General features: G+C 32.4%; 1 protein-coding gene across 4 annotated transcripts in view; it reads left to right on the top strand.

Moving 5' to 3' along the window:
* The window catches only part of LOC141447633 (octopamine receptor beta-1R-like), a 155,830-nt gene extending 132,546 nt beyond the window's left edge, over window positions 1–23,284 (top strand). For 2 of the 4 annotated variants that reach the window (XM_074115384.1, XM_074115382.1), the window contains exons 3-5: window positions 919–1,027; window positions 8,518–8,730; window positions 17,411–20,490. In XM_074115384.1, coding sequence (XP_073971485.1) covers window positions 919–1,027; window positions 8,518–8,730; window positions 17,411–17,528 — 440 coding nt within the window. In that variant the 3' untranslated portion in view covers window positions 17,529–20,490. Of the gene's footprint in view, window positions 1–918; window positions 1,028–8,517; window positions 8,731–12,578; window positions 20,491–22,342 lie in introns of those variants that run through there. The other 2 variants (XM_074115383.1, XM_074115385.1) reach the window with 2 other exon arrangements.
* Window positions 23,285–24,113: the final 829 nt, after the last annotated feature.

The following is a 24,113-nucleotide window of genomic DNA, read 5'->3' as shown; positions in this document are numbered from 1 at the left end:
TTTCAATCAATTATGTAGTTAGATTCTCATTTGTCTAGTTCTCATTTATTCATAGCTTTAACTTTAGGTTTTGGGCGGGTAACAAAAAGGAGCGTGACGTCACACACCTCTATTAGCGGTCGTTCTCTTAGAATTGGAGTGTGTATTAAAGAGTGAGTCAGACTCAATAGAAATGGCGGCCCAGTTAGGTTCTAACCCAATAGAACAGACGTTGCATATCTGCCTTCTCGCTTCTTCTCGACCTGCTTTCGCAATTTAATATTAACCCGTATTGAAATGGTAGGAACAAGGATATTTCTCTCCCATACTTCCTTTACCTCTTTATTATAAATATATAGTATATATAATATACCTGGAGTAAGAATCTTTACGGATACAGGCAACAATCTGCCCTAGTATTTAGGCATTTTATTCCCTTTGGCCCTCATTTATATCTTTGTAGTAACTTCAAATATCTAATGGTTACTCATTCTATATACTTTTTGTACACTTTAAAAGAATAAGTATTTCTAAAAGGATTAAATTTGCATGGGAACTACACATTTGGAGAGTCCCATAGTCATAAAAATTCGTTTTTAAAAACTCTATGTGTGTTCTTAACACATCTGGCATGAAAAAGGAAAATTGAGAAATGTGGAAATTTGATATTTTACCTGGTGCCACTATAGTGATAAGATTTTATCACTAAATCTAAATCAGTCAGTCGGAAATTCCAATTTAGGAATACATTTTTGAGGTATTTAGGAATTGTTTTCGCACAACCTAGTTTCCTCAGAATTTCTTTAGGGAAATTTCGGTGCAGAAAGTGGTTTGAGGTTTTCCTCAGATCCATTTTCTTTTGCGTAATTAATGATTAGATAATGTCAATTTAACAACTAATGATGAATTTACGATTAAGAAAAACTACCTTTGTTTCAGGTACCACAATGAGGACAGCGACCAGCTGGCGATCCGAACATAAAGCTGCCAGAACCTTGGGTATCATCATGGGTGTGTTCATGATCTGCTGGTTACCATTCTTCCTATGGTGGGTACTGTAGACGTTAATTGTGCCCATATTATTATTCAAGCAATTGATAACAAAAATTCTTGTAATTTTACTCATTTCCAGAAACAGGTATTGTGTATTAATATTAGAGGCATATTGATTTACTGTTGTGCCTCTGTTGGGGGGGGGGCACTACTTCTTTTTTATAAGTGATTACAAAATAAATTTAAAGGCATTCAATAAAAAATCAATTCAAATTATTTAGCTCAGCACATAAATAGTATTGAAGGAAGGTGGGGTCTATAAATATGCTTGAATTTCGCGGTTTTAAAAAAATTAAGAACGTCTTAAGCACTAACCACTAACAGTTCTTGAGCTGTTTTCTATTCTTGGGAGTAGAGGAAGGGCTGTATGCTTGTACTCCTAAATAGTTCTTCCCTTTTGGCTATTTTTAGAAAGGTTCACAAAGAGATCCTATTAAAGATCTTAGCAATTAGCTCGCCAGGCCTAGAACTAGACATGCTACTTCTTCGACATTTCGCTAACCGTACGATATCTTAGCCTAATAGATGTCACAAAATATTTTTTAAGTCTCTTTACAGCAGACCAAGCTTCCACCCACCGCTTGTCTATTATTTTTCCAGGCAGAAAATTCTTTGGTCGATTCGATCAAGTTTACTACTCGCTTTGTTGAGATCTTTTGCATCAGTGTCATCTTACAGTTCTAGCCGAAAGGAATTGTAAGATAAACTCTCTCAATTATTCGTACCATTTGTGTAAGATATGGATTGATGCCTCACTTAAAAACGAACCTTCAACAGCCAGTAGAATAGTACTTCTCGCTGTCTTCTACTCGCGTCATCTTCATATACAGTTTGTCCATGCATTTCTCTTGAAAATTGGAAAATAATATTCAGAAGTGTGGAGTTTAATTAAGTGAGAAATGGGGTCAACAAGGAAACTATTTACCTGGGAGGATTAACGACACAATCTGAGCTATTTATTATGATTCTAAACCGCAAGTCCTGTGTTTAATATTTTCGGAATATCCATTCAGGGAAGATTTCCTGAACTAAATCGTATGATTTGTGTCTGTATCAATAAACTGATTTTAAGTCCATATCGACAATTATTATTATTATTATTATTATTTTTTATCAATCTAAGCTTTAGAAAAAAAAATTTAGGTTTAACGGTAGTAAAAATAAATATTAATTTTAATTCTTCAGAGAGCCATAAAACTACTAATGTATTTAATTTATTACCTCCTTGAGGAAGGCTATCCTATAATGGGACATTTAAGTGTAATGAAAGGTTACAAAATGTATAGTGTGAGTAAGAATTAAATGTGGGGAGTTTTGAGAGTTAGAACATGGAGATTAGCCAGAGAGAGTGATGAGAGGTCGACTGTAAGACGTTTACAGAAGGCACCTCCTTAAAATAAGCTGTTCCTCCTCCTTGAACTGACTGGCGTCAAGTTATGTTTCTCTCAAACTTTTCCCTGGCCTTCTTGTCCTGTTCCTGCTCATTTGTATCTTTAAAACGCTCAGCATGTTCCTATTCGCTCAAGTTATGCTTTACTGTTTGTTAACGAGTTTAAAAATTACACCACATTTGGATCCATTCGTTGGAATACGTATGTAAATATGTAGAGTATAAAATGGTAGAAACATGAACAATTCTCTTTGCTTATTTTTATAAAAAACAATATTCTACATTCAGCGTAAGAGGCGAAAGATTTATTCGTTTTGAAGAGAGACCAGAGTCTGTCATTTTAGATATTCTAAAAATTACGAATGAAAATGATCATTAAATTTCCACAGGATAATCGATTTTTATTTGTTTTTAAAATCTTCTGTATTGATTTGTGAAGATATGGTTGAAAGGGGGAAGTTCATGTTCTTAGAAAGCCCCCATAATAGTAAGAGAAATCAATTCAAAAGGAAGGCGAATTAAAAAAATAAAAATAAAATACATAAGCTTGGCGGAACGTTTCTAACAGAGAGAGAGAAGAAGAACGGATGATGATGAACGATGGGTTCTGGCTGATTTTGTAGCTTAATTAACCTGGATACCTAAATACCTGCTTGCGAGAAATATCGAGTACTCCACCCCCCATTGTAAGTGAGAGGCGTTAGGTTCTTTAGTGTTACAAGTGCATGTATTATTTATTGGTATGAATGTAGTAGTTGGATTCTTGAGTGAATATATGAAGAGTATTTCGGCTCCAATAGCTCTGTGACACATAAATATTCATAAGTACTCGTATTAGGCTGTGTGATAAAATGTCAATGCCCAAACTAAAAATACAACCCGAACGATTTTGTCTAGGAGATCATTCTAATAAAACAAATGAAGAATTAAGAAGTTCAAGTCATCTACTATCTTTTTAGTACATATTCTAAATGACAAAAACATACACACTGAGGCGAATTGTTGTAAGTGTGAGTCGTTGGAGTGTTCACACCAAAAACAAATAAATGATTTGCCTTTTGAAAACATTGAGATTTAATAGATTGGAAGTGGGAAATGATGGGTTTTACGCGGGCCCAAGTTTATTACTTAAACTCATGATGGGTCGTATTTGTTATAAAATCTCTTTTCAGTTCTTTCATTTCAAAAGTAAGCAAAAATTATTGCTAATTTAACAATTCCAGCACTTTTTCTAGTCATGAAAATATATCCAAAAGGTGGGCAAAGAGAATATTTTGACATCGAATATTCCAAAGAGGTTTTCCCAATCGTTTGAAGCGAAACTAATGAATTATCAATAACAGTTGTCTGGCCTCTCCATCCGATTGCGGGAAATATATTTTAAGAAAATTCTGCACAATGTACTCTAGATATTGTATTTTTTTGTTATTTTAATACTCTTAGTCTTAGTTTTAAAACTAAGCGAAGTCAAGAACCTCATTTTGTGTGCTCATTGGTTTGAATATAAATTTATCGATAAAAAAAAAAAAAAAATCTCCAAAGAAAAGTTGGTAGGAAAATTTTCATCGAGATAAAGTTTTCTTTTTTATTATTATTTTAAAAGTGTACACAAAGAAAGAAATTTTTTTTGAACAGTTCGGGAAAGTTCAGCTATTAAGAGCACTTTGGTGAAAAAAAGAAAAACTGAATATAGTATACACGGAGGGGTCACGATACATTTTTATTTTATTAAATTTCCGAATTTCGAACTGAGTCCGAACAAAATATATCTCATATGTTCACTCACCCTACTTTCATTATGAATACTCAATGTTCTCTTCAAATTTTCAATTTTTGCTAAACCTTCATTAGAGGATTATTTTCAGAAGTAATTTTAAGGAAGTATTACGTCTTAGAATCCCTACCACAGGCTCAGTTTCCGTAAAAGAAAGATTGAAGAAGTCGCGGCTTAGATTTACAATTCCTGTCAAGCAATTTTCATCAATTAGGAACATTGATAATAATTTTCTAGGCAATAACACTACAATTTGGAAGCTGCAGGGTACGGGGTCAATCTCGGTTTATGATGATGAGACCATAATCAATTGCAGAGTCATTTTGTTCTTGGTGATTTATCATGCTGTGAAGTGTGTTATGAAGTCCGCTTAAGGCTAATGTGCTACTTCTTAGAATTGGTATTAAGAATAAGGTCTATCTTGATACATACTGGGACATTTGGATAGAAGGACAATGAGATGTACCAGATCAACTGCCCAGGGAGAGCTTTTATGGAGTTTTCTTGAGCTCAAACTCTTTTGTGACTTTGTGAAACACCTCGGAAGAGCAGCCAGCAAAGGGTGGATGTAGAGCAAGTCAGGGGAGTGATGATAGATGGGACACTCGGACTCAGCTTTATCACGAGCTAGTGCAGTCCTATTGGCAATACCCCAGAAATTAATCAAATTTTAATTTTAGTAGAATTAGTAGAGTCTTTAAGCCACAGAACCCAATGTCCCAACCGTTTACTTGACTCTAAGAAATGGAGCATTGGTTATTGGTAGGTTAGGGCTTACAATATGGGAGTGTTAAATCATGATAAAGTATTTATGTTAGCTGAAATTAAATTGCAAAAGAACTAATACGGCAAAGCAAAAAATGCGATTAATTGGATAACTCGGCTTATAAATGATTTTTCAGAAGTTAAGACCAATTACTTTTATTGAAGTGTATTTCGGTATTGATTGAAACAAGAACTTTATAACCAACAACTTCAATAAATATTATAAGAAGAAAAAGAAATTCAAAATATAAAGGATTCTTTGTTTTCCTCTCGTATAAAAGTAAAAATAAAAACAAACTGAAAAACCCAGTGACAAAAGCCTTTAAAAATTGAAAATGTCTTTTGTCTTGTTTTTTAAATAGGGTGAGGGTGGAATTTAGGAGCGAAGTGGTTGGAAGAGGTGGTTAAGGGCTGGGTCTTTGAAGGACTTGAAAGTAACTGGGAAAGTTGATTACGACTGCTAACCTAACAGAAGTCTTTTTTAAGCGATTTCCTCTTAACCGATCTCCTGGCCTCTTGCTGCTTCACATTCCCCCTCACAACTTTGCATCACCGCTTGGCTTAATGAAAAATGATACATTTTTTTTCTTTGTGTTTCTAAACTATTCTCCATAGACAGCCTGATTCCTTTTATCTATCCCTTAATCCTAGTTTTAAAATATTGCTGGCACTCACTTGGATAATACTCAATTGTTAGAAAATTAGCTTAAATAATGATGGTCAGCGGAGTAAAAAAAAATGGCTACAATTTATGACATTGCTTGTGACAGAGATAGATCTTCCCCGACAGGTATAGGTAAGATAATGTAATCTCAGGAGTAGATAGATCTTCCCCGACAGGTATAGGTAAGATAATGTAATCTCAGGAGTAGATAGATCTACCCCGACAGGTATAGGTAAGATAATGTAATCTCAGGAGTAGATAGATCTTCCCCGACAGGTATAGGTAAGATAATGTAATCTCAGGAGTAGATAGATCTTCCCCGACAGAGAAAAAAGCCATTGAAATGTTGGGTAACGAAATAAACGACAGCCGTTACATCAGCATCAATTTATGAGTTATTTGAAAATACTAATTTTAAAATTAAAACAAACTAAAAATAAATGATGTACAATAGGAAGTCGCAATAAAAAAATTGCTGCCTACTATAATAGTAGATAATTAAAATAGGAAGTTTGGAGGAAGATGACTTTGAATCGGTGAGGATTTCCGGAGGAATAAAAGTGGAGTGAAACTCATAATTTTAAAATTGATTCCCTTAATTCGCATTAAATTTCTTAAACGTAAAATATCAATACCGTGGATGCTGCAAAAGTTGGTGATTTATAAATACTGCTAATCTCAGTTTGAAATGTAGTGAGTACAATAGCGTCACCAATGAAAAAAGAAAAGGCGATTTTGTGCCCTCAACCAGGCCATACTTTGTTGAGCAATTCAGCATTATCTGTGCAGTAAATGTCTAGCACATAATTAATAAAGTAAAAAATCTCCACAAAATCAAAATTAGAGTTCACAAAATCATAGGAGCATGTTACACTTTGGCGGCCTACACAATAAGTTTTATGAAATAAAGTAAAAGGAAATATCTTTATTTTTCAGGCAGCAGTTTTTCTGCATTACAAATCAGTATATTGAAAACATTGCTCATTCTAAATGTCAAAATAATCTGAGAACCTTAATTGCAAATTACAGAATAAACTTTGGAGTATTTTGGAATTTTGGCTTTATCGATTACTTTGAAGTCTTAATAATAAACGAGAATGTAATCATAATTTCATGATATATATATCGATCATTTTTTATTCGGAACACAAAAAATCACACTCACATGACTTTCTCTTACTACAATACTATTCTCATAGCTGTAACTCACAAATTCTCTCCAAACTTTGAACTTTTTTGAGCTAACTCTAGTGACTTCAGAAAGAATCTAACCACCTCCTCTTTCAGAAATTTACTCAATCGAATTTGAAAATGGAGTCCCTCTTCAATTCTATATGCAGGTGGCAAAATCGATAGCAATGGCACTTTAGAGGGATGCCAAGTATAAACCACTAGTAAACAAGTTTAAAGAAAATCGTTGGACTTCTTTTTGAGAAAATTCTGGAAAATTGGAAAATTAATGAAGTAAAATGGTTTTTCCAGTTGACCGATTTGGACCGTAACCTCATTGTGATTCTCTGGTCATGTCCAAATGAAATATAAAATTTTAACTTCCTGCGATTAATCTTTTTTGGAGTTACGTTGTACATGTACTCACGTACATGAACAAATATATTTCCGGCGCTCAGTCAAAATAGAAAATCTGCACGATTGCGGATGTTTAGGAGAGTACGATAAGGAAACAAATTAATGGGATTCGAATATGGAAAAGCCATGACATCAATCTCAAATGAATGTGATGTCATGGATTACTTTTTGATGTTTACAATAAAGTAAACAATATGAATAAGCGGCACTGCAGATGAAAATGTAATTTCCCATCCTCAAAACTGCCTAAAATTAAATTTTATATACATTCATATAAAGAAAATGTTTTTGATAGAAGTTATGACTTATAACAGATGTACGTACTGTAAAGCACAGGAGCCACACCTCAGGACATCAATAAATTTAAAAAACGATTTGGACCTAAACGTTATTACGTCGCTGCCCTTAAACGAAGAAAGTGGATTTTCGAAAATATGCTGAGTGTGCTGGGCAAGAGGGCGCCATGAAAACAACTTCCTGTTGTTAAAAGGTTAAATTTTCCTGTAAAAGGTTAAATTTTGAGTTATTTAGGCGGTGAATATGCTATTGTCAATTTTAGACAAATTAAAAAAAAAAAACTGTCAATTTTAAATAGAGGGGGAAATACATAGATATATGTCTGCTTATAAAACTGAATACTTGGAAAGGGGGGGGGTATAAAATTGATTCCAATTTTTGAGATCAAAAGAGGGAATATTGCTTGCCTGGGGAGGGGGGTAGCACGTGATGGGCGTTCAATATCACCGGCTTCCTCTTTTCTCGGCCAAAAGTCTTCAGGGTGCAAAGGTGACCTTTTATAATTCAATTAGAGAAGCTCCGTTTAAAGAATGGGAGACTTACAAGGAACGATGATTATGTGGTTGAGGGAGACAACAATTCTCCATTAAAGATTTTTTATTTATTTTATTAAATTTATCCATTTTTTCAGGGGCTTTGGATCGCAAAGAATCTGGTGTGAATTTCTCTTATTGAGATTTCTGTGATTAAATGTTTTAAAACGTAAAATATGTACCGCAGAGATGTTGATTTCATTATTAGAGTTCACTTGAATGGAACCGTTTTATAAAAAACGCAAAAAAATAAACTTCTGTTCAAATCTATTGTGTGAAGTGTGTATCCCCGGAAGGAGGGGGTTATTACCGGTCATACCCCTTTAGATCGTTGGTTTCAACTTACTGGTTGATAAAATGCCGAAGTGCAAAAAATGAGAAGTTTCTCATGCTAGGCTTCAAGAGATGGGCGTAGTAAATCTGTTTTGGCAGCGGTATAACCCCATGTTATAATCTGATATTCTATCTGTTGCAGGTACGTAATCACCACTCTGTGCGGTCAAGTTTGCTACTGTCCAGATGTGGTAGTGGCTGTACTCTTCTGGATTGGATATTTCAATTCAGCATTAAATCCATTGATCTATGCATATTTCAACAGAGATTTCAGAGAAGCATTCAAAAATACATTACAATGCGCATTTCCTTGCTGTTTCACCTGCTGTCCTAAAGAGGACACTTCACCTATGCAGTATGTCTAATTTCAGAAATTATTTATTTAAATCCAATTTTATGAGACAAAGATTTATTTTTGGTTTTGCTGACGATTAACTGAAAATAAAAACTATGTTCTTGATATTTTTTTAAAACTAGGAAACCTCAAATTTTTTCTCTTTTCTTCAGTTATTCTTTGAAGCCCAACTATTCCTTTCCACTAAGAAATTTCCTACTATTGGATGATCGTAGAATATGTTAGAAGGAAGTGAATAGTGAATAATCAATATGCGATTGAACATTCATACGTCTTTCTTTTACACTCCCTAAGCATTTCCTAGTTGTAAATCTGTGTGTAAGAGACTTGGATGGAACACAGGGCGATTCCTGTTTTCCAAGATACTGCAGCAAAAGAGGGTTACTATACAATCGCTCTGATGACACAATTTCCACTCTTGAAGAGCTCCAAGGCTTCTTTCCCTCACGATTTCTTTTGCGATATGATCTGTTTTGGCCCTCAAAATCTTTCTCACAACGTATATCTCCGACATGAATTGGAGATCCATCCTTACTCTTTCTATCTCAGCCTTCACAATGCTTATGCTGCTGAACCCGCTGAAATACGCTTGTTGAGACGATCCCTTAATTTTTTATTTAAAAAAAAATCTTTGCCCTGGAACTTAGTCTTATCCGTGGTGCTGGACTTAACAGACTTCGGGAAGTTTAATTTTCAATTTCCTTACCACCATCGTCAGTTTGTTTTTTTACCTATCAAATTATAGATTTCCGAAACAAGGGCACACCTAAATGTTACCAAATTTTAGTCAACATTTCGATTAAATGACGATGTTTTAAATTTCCATCGGCGAGGAATTTGATAATTATCAGTTGTGCGGTGGACATTTTGCGGACATAAAACTACGACGAAGAATGATCACTTGTGGGAACGGCCAATGGTCGCTTCCCTCCCTTTATTCTCTCAAGCGTTCCTCCTCACTTTATTGACTTTCCTCCAATCACTTAACGTCCATATTGGCTACGTTTGCACCTAACAAACCAGAGCCAAGAACTAAAGCATGTTCGTTTGGTGATTTGGGACTGTTTGATTTGAAAAGTAAATTCATTACTATTTCACTGAAAAACCATTATTTTATTTAAGCCAAACACAATCACTTGCTTAATAAGATTGTTTCTGAAATTATATTTACAAAATAATTTAGGCAATATAATCTCACTAAACTAGAAAATAAGCAATAATTGACTGACATTACTTAAAACTTTGTGAGGTTTTCGATCGAATCCATGACCGAAACAAGAACAGCTGGGGTGCATAGGAAATCTGGCTTATCAGACTGAGCGTACAATATATTTGTGCTGCTGAGAAGGATAATCAATTCCAGGGTCGTTATTTCATCAGACATCCTGGCGATTCTACCGGTTATCTAGTCCTACTTATTTATTTTATTTTAGGAGCTTTTGGTTGTTACTTCAAGTGCGCCCGGAAATTTGGGACTAAAGGAAAATGAGAGGTCACATTGATTGGCCGGAACCTCCCCATTTTACCCTCAAAGGACCTTAGCCACTTACGGCGAAGGAAAATGACGCAGTGGTAAAGCCAACAAAGCGATGAAATAGGTCATATAGGTAGCAATCAGTGGGCAAATATCTCAGGTGAAACTTGCCTTTGGAAATAAAGCTGGCAGTTTGGAGAGAGGGTTCTTGACGATTAGGTAATGGTTCAGTCCAAAAGTGGAATGTTCTCGCTCGCGCAAAACATGTTCTATGCAATCTTATTTTCCTAAGATAAAATCCTTGTTCTCTTCCCAAAATTTTAAAGAAGCTTCTAAACCAAATAAAATACCTCCATCAATGTTTGCACTTTTATAGAAATAAGGGTTTTTTTGTTTCCGTAGTAGTTTAAGTTTAGACTTTAAGAAAGCAAGTTGGAATTAACACCTCTCTCTGTGTCTTGCCTTCACAAAACTTTGCTCGATTATTTTTTGTTTCATTTTAATTTTTAGAAAATGTCAAATTAAAGAAATAATTATTTAAGTATAATTTTGTACTAAATGAGACGTTATGAGTATATTAGATGTTTTTTATTTCAAATAATTTATTTATTTTACTTAATTTTTTGCGATGGAAAAAACAGAAAATAGATTGATTGCGCATGGCTCTGTGGCCCCCTCCTACTTTTATTTATTTGTTTTTGTTACCATTTTTTCCTTAAAAATAAAAATTGCCTTGAATTAAAATAAAACAAAGACAAATAAATTTTTTTTTTTTTTTAAACAAAGAAATTTAGTGTAAGAAATTTCCAGTCAATGCGAATGTTTGTCAGGTAGTATGCATTAAATGGTTTTTGTTTTTGTTTTTTGACCCCCCCCCAAAAAAATGTTTTTGTTATGGAATATAAAAAAAATTATTTAAGAACTCAAGAAATTGAAAGAGAAACATGTGATTGGAATCGTGTCCCGCATGGCTTTGTTAACTGAAATTATAAAAATACATTAGTGCTGAAATTTGTGAGCCGAAATTTTAATTTTAGTCATAGAACTTAAGTAATTGTGTAAGTAAAATATTGATGTTTACAAAATTTTCTTCTTCAAATAGCTGGAAAATCGTTTTAAACTTGTAGAATTTTCGTGATCCTTCAGAACAAGGAACTCCATACGACTTGTCAGGAGAAGAGATGGAAACTGTAGAAGACTAAATCTACCTTGGGACAATTATATGATAAACTGCAGGATAACGATTCTTTCGGTATACTAAAGCAAATGATATGCAATACTAACTCAGCGAAATAAGCCAGGTAAGAAGGCAGACTATTTTTAAGGGTGCGTACCTTTCGCCTTTATTTATGGATGGGTCATGTCCGATAAGCATAGAAACCGTAGGAAAAGAAGCATCTCTAAAGAAAAGCTAATCGCACTTTCAGAACGTCAACAGAAGGAGGGAACTTTAAATAAATGCCAGAAAAGGCAGTGAGGTGATTTAGGTATATTTGAATTACGGAATACTAAAGCTCCTGCAAGAAGATCTAGAGGAGTTGAGGGTGAATTATATAGAAAACTTGCGACAACCAAAACGAATGCGGTTTGAAAGCAGAGGTAATAGACCGATGTTGATTGCTGGGCTGGAAGCAGGCTCCAAGCAGAATACTGAAAACTGAAAGGAACGAAGAAGAAAAGATGATGAACTTGACGAATGCACTAAAATAACTTGACAATAATTTTTAACATAAACAATATTTCCATTGGGTCTTTCTTCACTCACTGATATTAAGTTGGATAAAAAAGTTGAAACAAAAGACAGCTGCGGCGCCTAATCTTTCTTCCAACAAACGTAAAGTAAGTTGAGAAATCATCACAGCTTTCAAGACCAAATACCACACTGCGCTACTAGATTGTCTAGCGCTGGTGTTCACCTTTTTGGATTTACAGATTTAGAAATTAAAATTATTTCATTTCACAGGATCTTAATTTGTTTTTTGTTTGATAAAAAAAGCCTTCTCCTCCTTTAGACCTGAAGTACATTTAAGGGTGAGAAGCATACAGCTGATAGGACTTGGTTAATTTAGCCATTAGGCTAAATGAATGCTTACATTTTTACTAATTACCATTCTCAAAGCACTGAACCATAAATAGAAAAGAGGACATGTTGATGTATTAGAACCCCTATTTGTTTTCACGTTTGTTTGGAAACCCTAATTGCACTGAAACCCTGTTGTCCTGTGGCTCGATAACATAATCACCCCCTGTTTTCTTTTATTTTGTACTTTTTCTATTTATTAAAAAAGTATATATATTGCTTATTCATATGAGCGATTTCTGATCGAACGAAGTAATAGCTCTATTTTTCTTTTTGTTTTGTGTAATGTTTTAGGTGTAATTAATGTGGACGCATCGACTCCGTTCATAAATTGAACTATATGTTTATTTATATAGTTTTGATATATGTACATAAAACAAATAGCACAAAATAAATAAAATTTTATAATTGTACTGCTATTAACTTGGCAAAAACTAGATTGCGATAGCGCAACGCGAGTCCTCTGCCAAGCGCTTTTTTTTTGTACTTTTGATAGTGAGTGAATGTGACTTGTCTTTTTTTCCATTTTGATTATAATTTATTTTTCTTTGTTAAAAAAAAATATATAAAAATGTAAAGGTTTTTGGTGGCGCCACTGAGCCATAAAAATTCAAAAAAGACCCAATTTTATTTTAATGTTATATTTCTACAACATTATGATTTTAAAGAGACACATTTTCTTTTTTTTATAATGGCAGAATTTTTACTAGTTTATTTCTTTTACAAACTTTAAAATTAATTAACAATAATTAACGTTTTTCCGCTATTCAAATTCTTTGTCTCGTTGCCTTTTAGGGAGAAGTACTGTATTCGCAGTTTATTTTTCTTACTCCTCTTAAAAGGAAGTACTGAAATCGCAGCTTAATTTTGCTATTTACGTAGAAATACCTTCCTATTTTATTCAAAACGCTTTTTCAAAATAATTGTTATTGAGGATGATTTGGGGGAAAGCAACTATAATCATTCTTTAAAAAGATCTCTCCAGTGGTAGTTACGGTTCCGACTTAACACCTTATCAGATTATAATGATAGAATTGCTTATTCCAAATTTTAAAAAAATCTGTAAAGCAGATATGTAACTTTGTAAAATAGACAAAAAGGAAAATCTATCCAAAAGGTACAAAAATCTCCTTAACAAAAACTTACAGTTTAAAATGTTAAGTATAAGGGTTGATTAAACGCCAAAAGGTACACAAATCAGCTAATACCCAACATTTCATTCATGCTTAGTTGATATAATTTAAGTAATTTTGCTGCATTAACTTTTCCTTCACATTTTTTAGAATTTATTAGATGTCACAGACCCTTATGCTGGCCAGTTCATTCATAATATTTTTTGTTATAATTATGATATCTTCGTTATTAAATAGGTACTTTATTTTAACTCTATTCCAAATTATTCTTCGGATTTATCTTTAATATGCCCTTTTATTCAGAGTAGTCACATACACATGCATGTTAAACTTGAAAAAGACAAAGTTAGAGTCGGCTACTGTTTAAATTTGAATCACGGATTTAAAAGAATATTTCAGTCTTGAATTCGTCTTACCGAAATATTCGTGAGCACAAATAACACACAGTTAATAACAAGTAGATAATTCAACAACAATTATTGATTTCTCGATTGTAATTTAATTTAGACCTCCTAATTTTACTTATAGTAAAATACTGGAATAATTAGCTGTCTTAAAAGTATGCATATCTTATTTATTTTATATTACATGTCTGTATACACAACATTGTGAGAAGAACAGCTACATTGAGAGTGTAATTGAAGAAAACTATATTATTTGCGATAAAGCCAGATTATTACCTATTATTATAAACGTTTGACTACTACATAAAATAACAATTAATTTAATCGAAGAACGAACTTAAACAGACGATTTTTATTAAAAATAAAATAAATAAATAAAGTAAACAAAATCATTGATATATGTTGATGTAAGCATTTTTTAAAAAAAGTTTTTGAATTTTTTAGCCTCATAATTTTTTTTATTTTTATAACGTTTTCTTTTTAACCTGTAATTAACAGTTTGATTATTATAGATAAATAGATATTACAATGAATCTACAGTGCTACTTGAACAAATATTTTGTAGATGAAAATGGCCAGCGTAAGGGTCTGTGACATCTAATAAATTCTAAAAAATGTGAAGCAAAATCACTTAAATTATATCAACTAAGCATGAATGAAATGTTGGGTAAAGCTGATTTGTTTACCTTTTGGCGTTTAATCAACCCTTATACTTAACATTTTAAACTGTAAGTTTTTGTTAAGGAGATATTAGCGACATATTATGTTTGTAGTAATATTAGATAGATGTAAACCGTACAATAGAGTAGAATAACACATTAGAGACATGCCAAACTACACGTTCCAATGATCAAGTTTTTTTGGAAAATATTTCAAATGAGTTTTAGATCACCTTTTGTTGAGGTTTTTTTTTCCATGTTTAGACATTGGCGTTCTGCTGTTAAACGACGAGCAGTCCATTATGATTTAGCCATGTTAAAACAATTTGCGTCATGCCGGTTGGAATTGCGGTTGTCAGTGCATTCTATGAATTCTAGGCAGGGGGGGGCCGCACATCCTTTCGAGGATCGTACACGTGCCTTCCCTTGAACTTGTTAGCAGCTATACTCTAAATGTACAACTTCTTTTCTTTTGGCTTTTAACGTTGTTCTTATGTATTTTCAAGTACTTTATATAGTTGATCTTTATTTTATTCCTTCTCTTACCAGCTGATTGGCTTTCTGATTACTCTAATCCCGCAATGACTGGGTAACCACTGTAGAACAATGGCCACCCTCCTCCTATAAAGTTTGACAATTATCTTTCGACATTCCAGCACTTCATGAAAGTCGCTTATTGCACTTACAGTCAAGGACAGCATTGTAGCTTGAGAGTTTACGAAGTTGATTAATTGGGTCCCCCCCTCTCTTAACCTCTTCAGTGCCAAAGCTGAACAAAATTGGCCTTAACTCCCATCAATATTAGAGGCACTTCGACCAATTGGCTCTGATATCTAAGACTCTCTCGTGGCGGCATAGTGTTCCATGTTGCTCAGAGCTACCACTTATCGAATGCCTCCAGAACCAGCTCTTTTAACTCACACTCATTAAAGTTGATTTTATTACTGCTTCAATAAGATTAACGCGTTAAAATGCCGCCCTCAATTAGTGTTTTGAGTTTAAAGAAAATCGTGGACCCTCTTAAAGAGGGAATCGTGGACCCACTCAATGGGGAAATCTCAAAAACAAAACAATCTATTCACTAAGTGTCACGTCCATTTTAGGAATTTTAATATGAAGTTACTCAAACATGAATAAACGCTAATGTATTATAAAGTTAAAGCTTTCTTCGATTTTCCGTTTTGAGATAATATAATACATGCTCAGGCAGACACATAAACACCCATTCCTCAAACGACTTCCTTCACTCCAATTCTCGTTTAAAAAATAGTTATATACACAGTATACAAGAGAAATGTAGTTAGTTAGGATGCTATTCCGCCTCACACTAAGATAGACTATGATAGAATCTTCTTATTTCTCATTGTGTGAAATCAAACTTGATCTTGAGTCTCAGGTCTCGTACGCTAAAAATCATCACTTTTTTGGAAAAAAATAACTAAAGTAGTAAGAGGAGATGATCATTTCCTCCTTCAATTTGATAACCCTGGATGGGCAGTTAAGGGCGTGATTCCAGGAAATGGGACGATTTAGTAACCTCGGCCCTCCACTCCACTTTGCACAAACCAAAGAAACCGACAGATTTTTTTTTTTTTTTTTTTTTTTTTTTTTTAGTAGAAACTAATTTTTGAATAAACTATTTGTTTGCGAAAAATGTTTGGTCAAAAGTTTGTTCTTTGATTTTTCGTAATATTAGGTTCTCAAAAACATGTTCCGTATACTTCCGATGTCAATTTAAAAAGAGGATGTTCCCTTAAAGCCGAACACACTTTCTGAAATACGAATTTTACTTTTATTTAGTAATAATTTATTTTATTAAGTAAAGAAGGAATTTATTGTTCAAGACTGAATGTATTTAAGTTGAATTGATGTAATTATAAGGAGGAAGAGAGAGAAAAAAGGAAACAATATTTTACTTTTTTAATTGTCTCTAATTTCCCCAAAAGATTATGCAGTTATTAAAAAATATTAATAATAAAGGGGAAAAAGCGTAATTAATGTTAGTGAGAATAGTAAGTAACAAAGCTAAAAGTAATTAGTATATATGTGTGTACATAAAGAAAAATAAATTACGGGTATTTTTGTTGAATTCTTTTCTAATTTTTTTCTAAATAAGTAGTTGATTCCAATGTAAATATTTATATTAATAACTGCAATTAAGGAACATTAAAAAAAATTGATAAAAATATAATTCATTTTAAAGAAAAGAGAGCAAAATACAATAAAGAGATGAAGCGAAGAGATGAATACAATTATTTTTAATTTATGCTAAAATTTCTTTTGTAAAAAGTAAAAGAAATAAATTATTACGTGTATCTAAGATTTAGAAAGTATTTTAGGTAAATTTATGTAGAAAATGTCTATTTACATAAAAAATATATTTGTATCGACAACCTAATTTTTAATTGTAGAGTAAATATTTGTAAATACGACAAAATGATTCGCAAATTTGCATGGTGTGATTATGAAAAACCTGGCGCAACACTCTAACGACTTCCGCATTCAATTTAAATTCACAGTAACACTATTTCATTTTTTACTAATAGTGTATAATTTTGCAGAAAAACGTCATACTGAAATGATTCATTAAAGGAAAGTCTACTTCCTTCCTTCACCCAAACCTTTCTTAAAATAGATACAAATTACTTCTACAGAGTGGATGTACAAAATTTAGCGAAACTATTAACCATTTAAGAGCAAATGTTAAAACTGTGAAAAGAACATTTAACAAAGCGATACTTTCGGTCTGGCGGAGTATTGAAGCAAAACGTAAAGTTTAAAAACCCTTAAACAACTGTCCTACCGGACAGTTTTAATTAGCATGCATTGATCATTTTTTGGTTATTCGGCTTACAAGATCTAAAAACTGACATTACTTTTGAAAACTGTATTTCTAAAAATTGACACTATCAAAATATTTTTCTCACCAGGAGTACGAGAAAGAGGAACTTGAACAATCTGTTCAGTAAAGAGGTACTTCCGAATGACGTGTGGCAGCCCTGGCAGCAAGTTGACCAAGTAGTCATGTTTCCTCTTTCAGTAATGTAGATCAGACAAACAAAACACCAAAATACGTAAGAATTCTGGCGTTACGGTAGCCGAGCGGTTAGAGACGAGACCTGTTAAGCTAATATGTGCTACTGGTTAAATAAAAAAAACCTTTTGTAATATCTACAAAATTGCTATATTTTCGTCCTCCAAGTAGAACCTGTACCATTCAGAATAAATGCACTGAATACTCAATTATTTCTCTTAATCAAACCAAGCAATTATGCGATGTAATCCTATTGTATTGAACTACACATGAAAGCTAATTCTAAAGTCTTCTAACATACATACGTACATACATTACTGTAGCAATTAATTATTTTCTTTTCTTTTATTAGTAGTAAAGGTTTTTTATAATACTTATGTGGACTTTATATCTTGGTCCACAAAATAAATCAAAGAAACAAAAAAGGCAAATGAAAATATACTTTTTTTTTACTGAGAAAAAATATCTTTTTGTCATTTCTATTTTCAAACTAAACTGTAAATTAAGGACAATAACGTTTATATTTGAATTCTATTTTACAAAGGCATTATTTAATGTGTAATTATATATTAATTAACTATGGCTTAATAAAAGTAGGTTCTTTTAAAAAGAAAAGCGAAAATACTTTTAATTGATACGTAATTTATGTTCATGTCTTTTTTTTTATTTAACAATAATTGTGTAATTAACAAGCTTAAATTAGTACTTAACTTATATGAATACAGATGGTGTCAAAAAATAGATACAATGTTTATTTTAATTGTGGAAATTCGAAATTTTGATCAGAGCTGAAAATGGTGTATTTCCAATTAAATTTCATTGCATTGTAGTAAAATAGCAATTTAACAGTTCAGAAAGCAATCACTTTATGGGTAAATTAGCGTTGGATTTTCCCCGGGGCTCCTAGAGAATGTCTTTCAAGTATGGTGTTTCAGTCTGGGTGTCAAGCCATGTGGTATTTTGGGATCATAGGCTGGCTAAAATAAGGCGCGATGTTCTCTAAATTGGTCTTGTTTCTGCTGGCGTGTCTCTAAATCGAGCCTACAGAAATGGACGGTTTCATAGTGTTCATCGAGCTTGGTAGATTCAAAGGCGGATCAGAGGAAATCCTCCTCCAAGATAGTTGATTCCTTTGCTGAAAACTTTGGCTCAACGAGATATCCTACAGATAATGGAGTCATGCCCCTTTTATAGATTTTGGTTTAGGTAGGGAAGAGAAGAAATGCCATTTCATCCCATAACAGATGGTGACAAAATGAGGTCAGAATGTTTAAAAAAGATTATGCAGAGCGTACATGTCAACCTTAAAGAATATTATTCGATTTCTTTTTTTAAATAATGGAGGTAAAAATAAATATAACAATTTTTCGTCGGGTTCGGAAGACTTGAAAACTAATAAACATTTAACCGAGCTGCTAGAGACAATGAGACATTAAAGAAAACAAAAATATAGCTTTCTATCGGAGTGCTAGTCCATTTTAGAAAATAAATAAATAAAATAGATTCAAATGGCTATGGAAATAAGATAGTTGGAGAAAGTAGTGGTGAAGTATTTATCGTGAATCAAAGCAAATGTTGTATTCAGTTGCAGCAGTGGAGAAGTAAAGTTGAAGACCAGGCCAACTTGGCATGGCCTGAGAAATATTAAATTTAAGTTTAAGGTTAATGGAAGCTATTGATATTTAAACAAAATAATTATAATTGATCTGGGTTGAGAGATGGGTCGCTGCAATGGCGCAAGAAGAAAAAGGACATAAATGTGGGTGGTTAGATAAATCGTTATAAGGTTTCAATCAGTTCTGTATTTTTTCCTGATTGCGGCTCGCGGACACACAAGAATAAGCTGTGATTAAAGTTTGCTAAATAGTTATAACTAAATAGTTATATTTATTAAATATTGTAGGCTGATTGAATAATCAGATAGAATACCCTTAATCCTCATCCCATACTCAGTTCTTGGACTTCTTCCTCATGATGAAGGTAGAAGTGGGATGAGAACGGAGTTTGACAATGAAGTGAAATCCTGCATTTCTATTGTTGTTTCCTTAAATGTCAGAATTATTTCTTAGAATAAGTTCTGTGAATGCGTAATATTTGGTATTAGGGAATGTAGGGAACGATGAGTTAAGTTTGCTTGTAGCTACGCTTGGTATGAGTGTAAGAGATGCCAGTGTAGAGTCGTTCGTGAGATTTGGCTAGAGTGCCCATAGGGATGTCTAGATTTCTCACTTTGTGCATTAAACATTATGATTTTTATTTATACCGATTAAGGCTGGGAAAAAATAAAGTAATTTTACAAAGTAATATGGTCGGATACAAAATTTCCCCCATTGCATATAAATTCCCCCCCCCCCCCCAGAATTGTTACAAAGAAATAATCACATTTTATTCCAAGTCTTCTATTCGTTTTCTATGCAAAAAAATATTAGCAAATAAAATTGTTTGCTGATCAAAAACATTTTGGTAATTATAATAAAAAATTGAGTAAGTGTGCTTACTTCCACAAAACTTAAAAACCTTTCTGGAGCCATGATTATTTAGAAGTTTCCTCCCAAATCATATTTATTCATTTGTTTAAAAAAAATGACAATCGCTTCTTTAATTTTGTTAATGTTAAAATAAATAAATTTTTCTATTTGGTGATTATTATTAATTAAAGAATATATATTTATATTTGTAAATATAATGTAAATTAAAAGTGAAAATTAACTTTGTAAAAATTATTGATACAATAGATATTAAATTTTGAAGTAAAAAATTATAATTTTTTAAATTTTAAAATTAATCAGTATTATTTATCGAATAAATTAATTTATAATTTGCTTGACTTTACTTTTTTTAAAATAAATTGCTGTAAATTAGTTAATGATATGATTGATGTCTTTCAAAATGAAAAATAATTAAATTAAGATGTGTACAAAATTATTAAGAAATACCTAAATGTATAAAATTGCATATAAACATTTTAGATACATATTTCATGTGCAAAAAAGATGTAATATTTTTTTGTTTTCGTTTTAGTTAGAATAATTCAAAGATGAATAAATAAATAAGCATAAACATTTCTGTACATAAATTTAAATTTAGGAAACATTCTAGAAAAGTAGTTAACATTTGAACAACACAAAACAAACAATTTTTACTATTAAATGTATATATATATATATATATATATATATACTATATATATACTATATATATACTATACATATATATATATATATATATATATATATATATATATATACAGGGTGGAACCGGATAAGTGACGAAAATTTTTTTCTGTTAAACTAGATTCAAAATGTAGTACAACGCCGCCTGAACGAGTGTCCTATCTCTATCTGTTAGAAAGTTATGATTTTTTCAGGTTTTTTTCGACTAAACCCGACCTTACGTCATAAAAACACTATTTCTCAACTTGTGTCTCACTTATTTACATTTTTCAACTCATTTTCGGATTCAGCATTAAATTTCCTATAATAATAGATCATTTTCGTAGTTATTTAACTTTAATCAGATTCATTTATTACAATAAGAACGTTAATTTTTTTAGGAATTTAGAATTTTCATGAATTTTCAAAAATTAGCCTCTTCGACAAAATTGGTCTTAGAGGCTGTCAAATTTCTCAAAAACTGCTCCTTTCAATACTCTTTCCAATGGTATAATAATCAGTTTCAATAATAGCGGTTTTCTTTGGTCTATTACTGAGAAAGTGCTGAAAAACACGGTGTTAGCGAAGGAAGCAAAGGGGACTGGATGAAGCGTACTCGCATATCAAAATTATTATTTATTAACAAAATCATTTCTTTAAGCAAGTAAAATACATAAATACATAGTAATTATTGAAGTATCATGTTCTCAAAATGCCGACCTCGATTCTTGACGCATAACCGAGCGCGTTTTCGCATTGCTCCCACTGTTGTTGAATCTTTCTCACGTTAGCAGAAATTTAATTTATCAACAAGACGGAGTTCCACCACATTATTCGGTGAACGTTTTCAGCAACAGTGGGAGCAATGCGAAAACGCGCTCGGTTATGCGTCAGGAATCGAGGTCGGCATTTTGAGAACATGATACATCAATAATTACTAAGTAATTGTGTATTTTACATGCTTAAAGAAATGATTTTGTTAATAAATAATAATTTTGATATGCGAGTACGCTTCATCCAGTCCCCTTTGCTTCCTTCGCTAACACCGTGTTTTTCAGCACTTTCTCAGTAATAGACTAAAGAAAACAGCTATTATTGAAACTGATTATTATACCATTGGAGAGAGTATTAAAAGGAGCAGTTTTTGAGAAATTTGACAGCCTCTAAGACCAATTTTGTCGAAGAGGCTAATTTTTGAAAATTTTATGAAAATTCTAAATTCCTTAAAAAATTAACGTTCTTATTGTAATAAATGAATCTGATTAAAGTTAAATAACTACGAAAATGATCTATTATTATAGGAAATTTAATGCTGAATCCGAAAATGAGTTGAAAAATGAAATTAGTGAGACACAAGTTGAGAAATAGTGTGTTTATGACGTAAGGTCGGGTTTAGTCTAAAAAAAACTGAAAAAATCATAACTTTCTAACAGATAGAGATAGGACACTCGTTCAGGCGGCGTTGTACTACATTTTGAATGTAGTTTAACAGAAAAAAAATTTCGTCACTTATCCGGTTCCACCCTATATATATATATATATATAGTATATACGTATACATTTAACAGTAAAATATATATATTGTATATATGTATATATATTGTATACATATACTTATATATATAAGAAAAAATATAATTGAGAAGTTTTTGCTTCAATTTTACTAAATTTTTTAGGAGGAAAAATATTTAATGCTGGACATCTACCAGACGCAGGTATTTACTACTTGCAAGTGTCTACAAGGTGCAGGTAAGAATTTACATGAACTCGTCTGAAAGAAACCTTCATTAGAAACAACAGGAACTACACATTTCTGCAATAACTAACTTCAGTTGACAATAAATTGAATTTTACTAATTAAACGTAATACAATTTTTGTGTCTACGCCTTTCAAATAAAGTTCAAGCTTGTTGTAGCTTTTCAGTATCGAGCTAGATCACTTACAAACGAGCGCATACCTTTTTCTAAAAACCTCTTATTCGAACACCTGGAGGCTTAAATTGGTTTTTCTAGTGATACACTGAATCTAAACATTTTACTCGCGAACGCATTCGTTGACTTATTAGTAGAAATAGCAAATAATATCTATTAAGGAACAATTATTTTCCTTTTTTCTTTTTTTGGCCCACTATTGCTAGAGAAAGTGTTAAAATAGGTGAACTTTCTAAATAAATATATATTTAATTTTAAACAGTAAAATGAATCATTGGTACTTAAGCAATTTTCATCTTAGTTTCTCTCCAATCTGAGACATAAATGTTGATAATGTGCCATCAAGAAGAGCAGTTTCCATTATTGAAATTGTACTGTAAATTAAACCTGGTTGTTTATCAACATATAAATATTGATCATTAAAGAGAAGAGCGGAGTAAGAAAACTGTTAGGATCTCCGATGGCTTTCTGCAGATGTAAGCTGATTTTCTTGTCTAGTTTATTCTTTTGTTTTCTAGATATGTAACAGATAAATATGTTAGACCAAATTTGGAGCTCGTAGAAATGTTCGTAACAAGATGAAAAATCTGGGGCTTATGTTAATGTGAAGAAGTAGTGCCGTCTGGTTAAAATTTCGTTTACGTGTTTGGATCGGAGTCCAAATAAGAGGTTTACATCGGATTTATTTATTTATTTACTTTTGTCTTTATATAAGCAGCTAAAATACTTATTTTTGCCAAAAGACATTAAGGTTGTGGCACTGACTTTTTCCAAAAAGTACTTTCGCCCCATAAGAATTAGGAACGCACTCGCTAGAAGACAGGTATAGAGCCGCAATAGCTGGCCACCACCATTAGCAATGGAATTTTAAGTGCTCCTTTGAAGTCTTCAATTCATCCTACCATTTAAAAAAGATTTAAACTTATTTATACATCAGTTCCTACAGAATGCGAACTTTTTCATGCAATAAAGGAAAGTAACCCCATTTCATTAATTAACAATTCATCGTGAACTCATCATAAGGATCATAAATACGTTTATGTTTCAAATATAACTAATAGAAGTATTAGCGACGCATGATCACTCATTTACCATTATTTTCTAAAGATATACACCGCTATTATTAAAAAACATATTGGAAAACTACCGCCATGTTTATGAGTCTAATTTTGCGGAGAAAAGGAAGTCGTGTGGTTGTATTGGAGAGGATGTTAGTTCAGGAGGTGCAACCAATGTTATCTATCAGGGTTTCAAAAGAACTGAAGAAACAAATGAACAAATAAAATTATATTAAGAGAGGCAAATGCAATATTGTTGACTAACCACGAGGGATGGGGTAAATGATGGCACCAGTAACTTCCTGCCATAACATTCTACTGCACTAACCGGTGAAAATGTTTGGCACGATTCCATAATCAATGCCACTGCTCGGACCGCAAAATTTTTGATACCTATTTGCTAAAATAAATTCAGAAACGCTGCACCCACATTGATACAAAAAAGGGTACCATCGAT

This window comes from Rhodnius prolixus, unplaced genomic scaffold (assembly GCF_049639745.1).
Source record: "Rhodnius prolixus isolate KJV_2025 unplaced genomic scaffold, Rpr scaffold_7, whole genome shotgun sequence".
NCBI lineage: Eukaryota > Metazoa > Arthropoda > Insecta > Hemiptera > Reduviidae > Rhodnius > Rhodnius prolixus.
Note: the sequence above shows the minus strand (reverse complement) of the source record. Positions and strands in the feature narration are given on the sequence as shown.